Genomic DNA, 10,918 nt, shown 5'->3' with positions numbered 1-10,918 from the left:
CAGTCAGACTTGACAGAAATCAACCTTGGTAAAAATAACTCTTAACAAAATTACTTCAATAGAGTGATATTATATAACATTACTCAGATCTAACAATAATAAAGCTTCATCTTATTAGTAAATATTAAAACATAACAGAATTAAAAATTGATGTTTATGAAAGTTCTAATTATTAACACAAAAAGGCACTGAGAACAGTCTGTGATGAGACTAACGACATGACAAATTTAATGGAGGGATTAAAAGAAAAGGTGTAAAAAGCATGTTATGATTTTAGAAAATTTGGTTTTGACAAAAGCCCATAGTAGCCACAAATTTTATGTAAGCATAAATTTACTAAAATTTTAGGTCAACACTATAGAATTTGGCAAGTTACCCTGTAAGATTGCAGCCTTTTACAAATGTCAATATAACAGATTTAAACCTGTCTTAGTAAAATTAATGGAATACAAATATTTGATGCTAAAATAGTAAGAAACCAATGATATCTATCTGTGCAGCGATACTCTTTTGATATGAAGCCCCATTTGAATTAGTATTTGGAGCACTAAATAGGTATATTTAATAGGATGCAGTTACACATGTCTCTAGGGAAAACAATTCACAATAAAAATTGTTCCATCAGATTCTTGAGCTTAAAACTTAATTTTTGTAAACATTCTTGAGTATATAAAATTTGAATCATTATAGCAAAAGCCAACACTATTACAACTGTGTCAAGTCCAGTAAAACTGTCAGATCCACCTCAAGAAAAACATCCCAATGTGGTATACAGGAACATTATGCTTGCAAACCGTTACAAAGTCAAGAATACAGATTATTCTAAAAAGTGTGCTATTGTTTACTATGTTTTGTGGCCTGCCAATATACTTATACTGTTTTGATATTAAGTCTAGTTTCATTTTAAATGTGGTAAGGCAAAACAAATGCATTTGAATCACTAAATAGATATACCAAAAAAATCACAATAAAATTACTGAATTAAATGTATGCAATAAAAGCAAGCCAAAACTGGCAGTAGGGTTTCATGTACTAATTACAGCTGAGTCTTAAATAACTAATATAGACAAAAGCCTCGAATGGGAGCAAAAAATGTTGCGTTTATAACTTAGCTGAATATTTCCAGTAAATCACGCAGTGTTGCTGCTACCGAAGCGTAGGAAAACACCACATCCACACAGACATCTTTGAGTCTTTCTAGTTAACAATCCTGTTAAAAGTCACAAATCAGAGGTTATTGAGAATAAAAGGTAAATTTTAACAGAGTTTCAGCTAGTCCATAGTGTCAGTTGGCATTTTGATATCTTCAGCACGCTGTGCAGGCTGCAGGCCTGCTGGCTGGCATCAGGGGGTCGCTTCCACAGCCGCGGCTCCTGGCAGGCACTGAGCTCGGAGGAACTGGGGGACCTCATGCCATGTTGTGTTACTGTTTGAGGGAATTCTTTCGTCACTGGGAAAGATAGTGGTTGCTGTTGAACAGGTTGGTTTCGTGTCCCTGAGTAAATGACTGGTGCGACAATTCTTTCAGCAAGGTCCAATCCCCCGTCCCTCAGCGCTTGCTGTTTCAAGCGGATACAGGTAACACAGGGATGGAGGGTCTATATTGACAGGTCCAGGATCAAAGGGGTACTCTTGGTCAGCCTCCCCGGCTACATTCTCAGGACAGCGGCTGGCAGCAAAAACTGACATAGACTGCAGTGTCTGTGTAATAAATGCCAATCACTCGCTTTTGGGATTTTTTTTGGAAATTTAATAAAAATAAAAATGGTTATATAAAAAAATAGTAATACAAATACAATAATAAAAGTTAAACAATTTAGAGTAGGACAATTTATGAGACAATAATAACAAAGAGAACAGCCCTGGGCTGGGTCTCCTCTCCCTAGACCAAAGTCAGCAGGAGAAGGACCACGTTAAAAGAGAATTTACCCCTTAAGAGGAGTCACCTCATGATTATGCATATTTTATTTAAAACATTTTGTCTGGTACTTGTCAAAAACTTTCTGTTAATCCCTCAGGCTCCTCTGCCTTTAAGTCAGGCTTGAAGAGGTTCGTCTCTGTAGATAAGGAACGCCATAAATCCTTCTCCTCTGGAAATTTAGGGGTTTCTGTAATTGTTATCTCTGTGCGAAGAACCCCCTGATTATCTTCTCCTTCTCCCTAGCTAATAAAAAGAGTATCTCACACACATAGCTTCTGTTTTAACTACTAGAGCTTAATGTTAATTACAAAATTACATTCACTATACTATTCAAAAGTTAATACAGCATAACTTTTCAACCTAGCATAATACATATAGTAAATATCTGCGCAGAGCCATATAATATGCATTTCTTACAGTCTGGTATTTTTCTTTTTCTTTGTAAAAAGCGGAGAAAGCAGAGGATTTAGTAGAATATTTGAAGATATCAATCATTTCACGGAATGCTGGGAGCAGCTTGGCAGCTGTTTGATCTCGGTAAAAGTATTGTAAAGTTTAAGTCTTCATAATTCTTAGAAAGGGAGTGATAACATAGAAGTTTCATCTGCAGCTGGAAACTGCTTCTGAATGTAGAATAGTAAGGTTTTAAACTTGTTTTTTGACATGTTATAAGAATTAGATTTGACTACATTTTTAAGGCTTTTATAAACATTTTTAGGCATTTTGGACATTTTGTGTCTTTTCATGTTCTTTGAGGCTTACTTGATGCTGAACAACAGGCAAATATTGTTGGATTTCTGTCCTAATTGAGCCAGTGACGAGGGTAGGGATCTAACTGCTCCTCTTGGAAAAGTTATAGTTTTGGGATTGAAGGTTTTTTAAGCAGTTTAAACAATACTTTATTAAAAATTACTTTGAGGTTTTCTGACAAGCTGGATAAATTAGCTGAGTTATTTGCCTTATTGGGGCACCAATTTTGTCAGATGATACCCTTTTCTAACCCAGTGATGGAGCAACGGAGAAGTGCTTGAAAAACTTTTATTCCATTTTCAGTCTCATGTGAAAAGTAAGACAATACAGATGTTACAATTCACACCATCACAATCAGAAGCCAACTACTTCCTAATTACAATACATTATAAGTGTTTTTTAGCCTATTAGCTTTTACCACACAGTGCTGTTGATGCCTTAAAGCCAATCATCTAAAATTACCCCTCATGGGTCCTGTTACAATGCACCTTTCATAATTCTATTTCTCCAAAGTATCTAGTCTTATTTGCAAAACCATCCTTTAAAACTTGTTTCTAATTCCATTTCTCTCTCAACAATATCCATCCTATTCCATAGCATTTCTAAATCAGCAATTCTTATCTCAAAGTTTGCATACAGATGCATATTATGTGAGCCTTCTGTCAAACTTGGAGAACTCTCTACAAATCCATTTCCCACATTTCCCACATTTCCCACATTTCCCACATTTCCCACATTTCCCACATTTCCCACATTGTTGCAGCCGTGAGGCCTGGTAGGCCTCTCTGGCGGTCAGTCGCCTAAGGGCAGAAATGCCTAGTCATGGTGACTAGGCCAAAATAACCCTTCTCCCGCACTCGGACCCTCTCTTATCTCCCTGTAAGACAATAGGTCACTTTCTACCCTGACTCATACTATTGGACCACTTCTCAAAACCTCGGTACCCTATAAAAACCCCACTTTTCCCCCAGCTCAGTAGAAGAGCTGTCCCTGGAACCCTTCACGGAAGAAGCTAATAAAGATTCATCTGTGGAACTTCATACGGCACTTCTCCTCTCTCTCCCTGTGTCTGCCAAGGCACCTTAGCAAGCTTGTGAGCTGAGAATCACTGCAAAAGAACTGATCACTGCTAAGAGCTGAATATCACTATAACTAAGCTTGCTAAGTGTTGCCTGTGCCTGGGAGCTTTGCCAGAGTTGCTTGGGCAGGGGGGTACGTAGGTGCACCCCTATCCAGGAACAACCAAGGCAGCCGAGACCGACTGAAGCTACCGGAAGAAAAACAAAACCCCATCAGAGGAGTCACACTGGGCAGAGCCCTGGTGTCCCACATTCCCAGTGATCCATGTTGGGAAGACACCTGGCTAGGTCTCTCCACGTCCTCCTGGTTCCCCAGAGACACCTGGATGAAGGCAGGAACATCCATGTGGATAGAGACTAACACCAGAAATTGATTGGGAAGAGGAGATTAGTTGACTTTAAACTCCAGAAAGTCTCACCTGCTGTGTCAAGTCTTTTCTTCTGATAGCATCAAGCAGCACTGCGTGATCTTGGAGTCTCCCATGGCACAGCACGGCTGCTTTTGGGGTGTCAGCCTGCCCAGAGCTGCGGATGGGGCCTGTGGGGGCAGCTGGGGCCATACTGGTGGTGCTGGGAGCCCCCCAGCTGGGAGCCCCCCAGCTGGGAGCCAAGGGAACTTGGGTGAGCAGGGAGCATGGGAAGGGAGAGGCAATGGGAAATGTGGGGAAGAAGGAGGAAAAGTGGGGTGGGATCCCCAAAAGGAGTGGGGAGGGGTGTGGGACCCCCCAAACCAGGATCAGGGGTGGGAATTGGGGATTGAGGGCACAATAGGAAAGGTGAGGGAGAGGAGGGAAAAGAGGCCATTTGGACTGATGCCTTTTAGGGACTACCTAAAAACAGAGGCCAGACAAAATTAAGGGGATAAAAAGCCGCTGTATTGACTGAAGGACCTTCAGGAACATTTCAGACAGATGAAGCCCCCTCAGGAGCTACACCCAAAAATGGGTGATGGGTCATGGGTTTTCATACTTTTATAAGTTTTGTCCATTTGCATATTGGGGGTTATTCTTCCAATTACAGCTTCAGGTAATGAAGTAATTTACCCCAAGTTTGCTCCCCCCGCAACTCACTTCTTTTTACATTTCTCAGGGCCTGAGACAGTGAGGTGTCCCTGATTCCCAGGCCTGGAGAGGAATTGTTTTGTCTGATCAAAATGGGAAAGCAGTAGCAAACACTCTGTATGGAGTTTAGAGTTATACACTAAAGAATTGCAGGATTACACATATAGAAAAGAATATAAGGGCTAAAATCCTAAGGCATCCATGGCAGCTCAAAAGGATAAAAGGATTCATGACTCCTGGCTAAAACATTCAGATGGAGAGCAAGATGAAAGACAAATTTTTACAAAATTTGGTTAACTCCTTCCAAAAACATTCAGATGGAGAGAAAACGAGAGAGCAAAATTGGAATCTCTGCTGGTTATGGAAAGGGACTTTAGCAGACAAATGCACCTTGGGCTCCATAAGGCTGCAGAGTGGGAGAATGCACTGGGGGAGACATTGAGTACATGGACAGGGATGAGGAGGCAGCGGGGTGACCACAAGGACATGGACAGAGGTTCAGATGAGGAAGAGTTGGGAATGTGCAGGAAGAATTAGTGAGTGAAAGGGAGAGGGCAGATCAGGCTTGGAAACCTTTAGAAGCCAAGAGAGTGACTTAGCCAGGACAGGAATCAGTAGGGTGAGGAGGATGAGGAGAAGGAGCAAAAGACAGAAATGTGGGACAAGGAGACAAAGCTGGAGAAGTGGCTGTGGGAGAGAAGGGAGAGGCAGGAGATCAGGCAGTGGAAGAAAGAGAAGAAGAGGAACCTAAGGAAAAGGAAGAGGCTGTGGAAGGGCTGGCAGAGACAGCTCAAGTGTGGGCAGCAGCTGCTGGGGAGCAGAAAGAAGTTCCGGAAGAGGAAGGGCAGGGATCCTGGGAACCAGGGCTTTTCCTAAGGGTAAATGATCCTCCTAAGCCCTGGTGCCACACACAGAAGGCTGTCTGCTGTTCAGGGGCTGAAATCCTCTGGAGAGGGAGAGCAGACTTTGGGGAAGGTGGTGTTGTTGCTGAGCATGATCAGGAGAAGGAAAAGAAGCTGCAGGCAGAGGGGCTGCTCACAATCAAGTGTGATTGTATGAGGAGGCTTCAGGCAGAGCTTGGTGATGGAGATGAGAGGGAGGGAATCTTTGAGGGAGGATGCCAGGATGTAGAGTCTATAGCCCTAAACCAAACTGAAGCCAGAGATGATGGTCAAGGTGGGCACACTGCTACCAAACAGTGCCATACACAACAGCTGAGATACCCAAGTTATTTCAGGACCAGTGAAATTAAGAGTTGGGAGACCCTGTAAGTATTCCCAGCCTGAATGTGGAGGTTGTGTCCGCACTAACTGAATTTGTCAACAGCACCCCAAAGCAAGGGGCTGCCCACGTCCTATGGGGGGGCGGGTGACAACATTTTCAGTGTCACCCCTGCTACTTCCACCCCCCCACATTACCTCAAGGATGCTGCGTGGCCCCACACCCTCCATGCACCGCATTCCCCGAGGGGACCTTGGGGACTTCGGGGCTGTCCCCGTGTCCCTGCTGTGCCTGCGCTTGGCCCTGGCTCCCGTCTCAGCTTCCTAATCTGACCACTGGAGTTTCACACCACCACCTCTTCCTCCTCCTCCTCCTCCTCTTCCACGGTGACAATTTGGGGGGCATGCTGATTTGAGGGCCTCCATGGTAGGTCATCAAGTTTGCTCCTTTCACTGCAGACACCGCAGCCTGTGCCTCAGTTTCCCCCTCACTCTGAAGGGATCACTTAGAGCTGATGTTCTGAAACTGGGTTTATTTCAGGGGATTTTGGAGTTGAGGCTACTGGGATGGGCTAGTGAGCCAGTGCAGTGGGCCAGGGTGTGGCCAGATTGGCAGCCATCTGGGCTGGGGGCAGGCCAGGCTGGAGGACTGCAGGGCGAGGGGCTATCCAGACCAGAATCCATCTGGGATCCATTGCTCTGGTGTTCACATGGACCAGGATCCAACCTCTCCTTGCCCCCATCCATCCCAGCCTCCCCATGCATCGGGGGAGACATTGGGTACATGGACGGGGATGGGGAGGCAGCAGGGAGAGCACAAGAACATGGACAGCGGTTCGGATGAGGAAGAGTTGGGAAAGTGCAGGAAGAATTAGCAGGTGAAAGGGAGAGGGCAGATCAGGCTTGGAAACTTTTAGAAGCCAAGAGAGTGACTTAGCCAGGACAGGAATCAGTAGGGTGAGAAGGATGAGGAGAAGGAGCAAAAGACAGAAATGTGGGACAAGGAGACAAAGCTGGAGAAGTGGCTGTGGGAGAGAAGGGAGAGGCAGGAGATCAGGCAGTGGAAGAAAGAGAAGAAGAGGCTTCCCTTAGTTGTGTCTGCGTTGGTGTTGGGTCAAGGTAGAACTGTGGGTGAAGCTCTTCCCACACTCCCCACACTCATAGGGCCTCTCCCTGGTGTGGATGTGCCGGTGCTTTTTGAGGGCGGATTTCTGTGTGAAGCCCTTCCCGCAGTCAGGGCAGCGGAAGGGCCTTTCATCCGTGTGAATCCGCTCGTGCCTGAGGAGATCAGAGCTGATTGGAAACCTCTTCCTGCATTTATCACACTCGTACGGCCTCTCCCCCGTGTGCCTCCTCTGGTGGACAGTAAGGTGAGAGCTCTGGTTGAAGCTCTTCCCACACTCCCCACACTCGAAGGGCAGTTTCCCTGTGTGGAGTCTCTGGTGAAGCATCAGGTAGGAGCTGTGGATAAAGCTCTTCCCACACACCCCACACTTGTAAGGCCGTTCCCCCTTGTGGCTTGCCTGGTGGCGTATCAGGTGGTAGCTCCGGCTGAAGGTCTTCCGACACTCCTCACACTCGTAGAGACTCTCACCGGTGTGGCTCCTCTGGTGGGCAATCAGGGTGGAGCTCCGGCTGAAGCTCTTCCCACACTCGCCACACTCGTAGGGCCGTTCTCCTGTGTGGCTCCTCCGGTGGGCAGTCAGGGTGGAGCTCTGGGTGAAGCTCTGCCCACACTCGGGACACTCGTAGGGCCTCTCCCCGGTGTGGATGCGCCGGTGGGTGATGAGGGCAGAGTTGTACTTGAAGCCCATCCCGCAGTCGGGGCACTGGAAGGGCCTCTCATCCGTGTGAATCCGCTGGTGCACAAGGAGACGGGAGCTAGTGGGAAATCTCTTCCTACATTTATCACACTCATAGGGCATCTCCAGAGTGTGGCTGACCTGGTGGCGGATCAGGAAAGATCTCCGGGTGAAGCTCTTCCCACATTTTGAGCACTTATGGGGCTTCTTCCCATCCTGCAGCTGCTCAGGGACCTCCAGCTCTGAGCTCCAGCTGCCTCCCTGGCTCAGAGTGGATCTTTTCTCCTCAGACCCCCATGATCTGCGTTTGCAGCCGCTCCTCATGCGGGATCTCTGGGGCTTTTCATCCCCGTTGAATTCCTTCATCGTGGAGCAGCTCACAACAGCCTCTTCCATGACGTCCTGACACAGGGATTTGTCCTCCCTGGTCCCCGTTCTCAGCTCCGTGTCTGGGGAAGAAAGGACAAGGAGAGGATGGGATTTGCCTCCATGCCACAGGGAAGGGGAAGGAGATCCCCCAGTGCATCCCCGGCAGGACGGCGTCCGCAGTGGGGTTGTCCTGCAGCCGGGGCCAGGCTGGGCTGGGAGATGGAGCAGGAGAGAGGGGGAAGGGGCACTGACTTCCTCCTCACCTGCCTCAGGCTCCCGGGACATCTTCCTCTTTCTCCTGGGCTCCTCCTCCTCCACCGGGCCAAGATTTGGGAATGGGAAATCCTGGTTTGGGGAGAAAACAGGCGCTGAGCGCGTTGGGTTTAATGGTGCAGCTGCCCAAGTCCGGCTGCAGAAGTCAGTGCCCCATTTCAGCCTCGGGGGCCCGGACCCCGCTCATCTCCAGACTCTGCCCACCGGTACCGGGCGATCGCCACCGCCAAGATCCCTCCAGGGCCGGCTTTGGGGTCCTGCAAGATCCAAACATGCCCTGCCGAGCACAAAAACCCTCCCAGAGCCCCGCGGTGGATTTGGGGTGAGCTCCACCTCGCCTCTCACCTGCAGATTCCACGGGGAACTTCCCCCTGCTTTTCCTCTTCCTTCTCCTCCTGTGGCCCTCCTGTTCCCGCTCCGCCTCTTCCTGCTCCTGCCATTTCTTTTTCCTCCTCCTATGTCCCTCCTCTTTCTCCCGCTCCTCCTCCGCTCCCAGCCCGGCCCGGGTGGTGCAGACGCCCAAAAGCAGCCGCGCTCTTCCCTGGGGTGGCTCCAAAGCGGCCCCGCCCCGCGCGGCACCGGGAGCGATCCTGGCCAGCAGCGGGAAGGATTTGGGAGCGCTTTCCGTCCCTGTCTGGCTCTTACTGGGATCACTGGGAGGGAACTGAGAGCGAACAGCGCCCGGAAGCGGCTGCAGCCGGCGCTGAGCGGGGCCAAGCAAAGGGGCGTGGTTATGCAAATATAGGCGCGATCGCGCGCTGTAATTGGTGGGCGAGAGCAGCGCGGGCTTTCCCCGGTCAGGTGAGGACCGGCGGGGGCCGTGAGAGGGGACTGGGAGCGGGAATGGGGACAGAGACTGCGGCAGCGACCCGTGATGAGTGTACGGGAACGGGACAGGGAAGATGGAAACAGCGACCGCAGAGAGAATATGGAATGGGGATCAGAGTTCCAAAGCGCTCCAGTGAAATATATTCGGGCTGCGAGCTCTGCAGCTGGGCCTCCCCTGGGCTGCTGTGGCCCAGGGCCCAAAGGCTGGAGCTGCAGCCTTGCTCCTGTGGCAAGAACAGGAGGCTCCTGCAGGCCCGTGTCCCCTGCATGGCCCCAGCAGCAGGGAGAGCTCTGAGGCACAGCGGGTGCTGGCAGGAGGGGCTGCTGTGGCCAGCTGGGGTCTGTGAGAAATGCCCAAAGCCTTGTGCTGTGTGCAGCTGGGCAAGGGCAGCAGCAGGGCTGAAGGGTTCGTGTGCCACAGGCAGCCCGAGCTGGGGAGCCCTGAGGGCCCCATGTGAGAGGCGGCCCTGGGGAATGGGGACATGGAATTGGGACAGGAACTGGGGACAGGGATCGAGAATACAGAATTGGGAATATTGGACAGGGACTGGGAATGATAATGGAAATGGGGACAGGGACCAAGAATGGGACTAAAAATACCGGACTAGACTGGGAAAAGGAATACAAGACAGGGACTGAGAATGCGACATGGAATACAGAACTGGGATGAGGAATGGCACTAGGAATGGGGACAGGGATCGGTAATGGGGACTGGGAGTGGGAATAGGACTGGAAATATGAGACAGGGACTGGGAATGATACTGGTAATGGGGAGAGGGACCAAGAACTGGACAGGGAATATGGGACTGGGACCAGGAATGGAATCGGGAATGGAGAGAGGTAGTGGGAATGGGACTGGGAATCGGATTGGAAATGGGGACAAGGACCAGGAATTGGAACTGGAAATGAGGACAGGGACTGGGAATGGGACTGGAAATATGAGACAGGGACTGAGAATGATACAAGAAATGGGGACAGGGACCAAGAACGAGACCAGGAATACCAGATTGGGACTGGGAATGGTGACAGGGACTGGGAATATGGGACAGGGATCTAGAATGGGGATAGGGACCAGGCATGGGACTGAGAATGTGGATAGAGTGCAAGAATGGGGATAGGGACTGTGAATGGGGTCAGGGACTGGGAATGCAGCTGGGAATGGGACCGACAATGAGGACAGGAACCAGGAATGGGGATGAAAAGCGGGAATGGGACTGGAAATATGAGACGGAGACTGGGAATTATACTGGGGATGGACAAAGGGACCTGGAATGGGACCAGGAACAGGCATATCGGAACAGCACAAAGAACATGAATAGAGTAAGCATAGAGAGAATATGGGATGGGGATTAGGAAGGTGGGGCCGGGATCAGAAATGGGAATACAGTAATGGGACTGGAAACAGGGGAACAGGAGAAGGAATACAGCAATGGCAATGAAGGCCTGGCAAAGAGACCAGGAACACAATAACAGAACAGGGCAGGGAATATGGGACTGGAAATACAGGAATGGTAACCAGACAGAGAATACGGGCAAGGAACGGGGAATGAGACTGGGAATGGGATCTGGAGTGGGATGGGACCAGAACAGGACCGGGAGCGGGGTGACATTGGAA

At 49.1% G+C, this 10,918-nt stretch overlaps 1 protein-coding gene across 1 annotated transcript in view; it reads right to left on the bottom strand.

The window, feature by feature from the left end:
* Positions 1-222: 222 nt before the first annotated feature.
* The window catches only part of LOC134563107 (zinc finger protein 883-like), a 13,604-nt gene continuing 2,908 nt past the window's right edge, over positions 223-10,918 (bottom strand). The window contains 1 exon segment of the mRNA XM_063420910.1: positions 223-8,008. Within this exon segment, the coding sequence (XP_063276980.1) occupies positions 7,120-8,008 (889 nt within the window). The 3' untranslated portion in view covers positions 223-7,119.

Source organism: Prinia subflava, chromosome 33 (genome assembly GCF_021018805.1).
Source record: "Prinia subflava isolate CZ2003 ecotype Zambia chromosome 33, Cam_Psub_1.2, whole genome shotgun sequence".
Taxonomy (NCBI): Eukaryota; Metazoa; Chordata; class Aves; order Passeriformes; family Cisticolidae; genus Prinia; species Prinia subflava.
The sequence above is the reverse complement of the archived record's forward strand: the minus strand, read 5'-3'. Positions and strand labels throughout refer to the sequence as shown.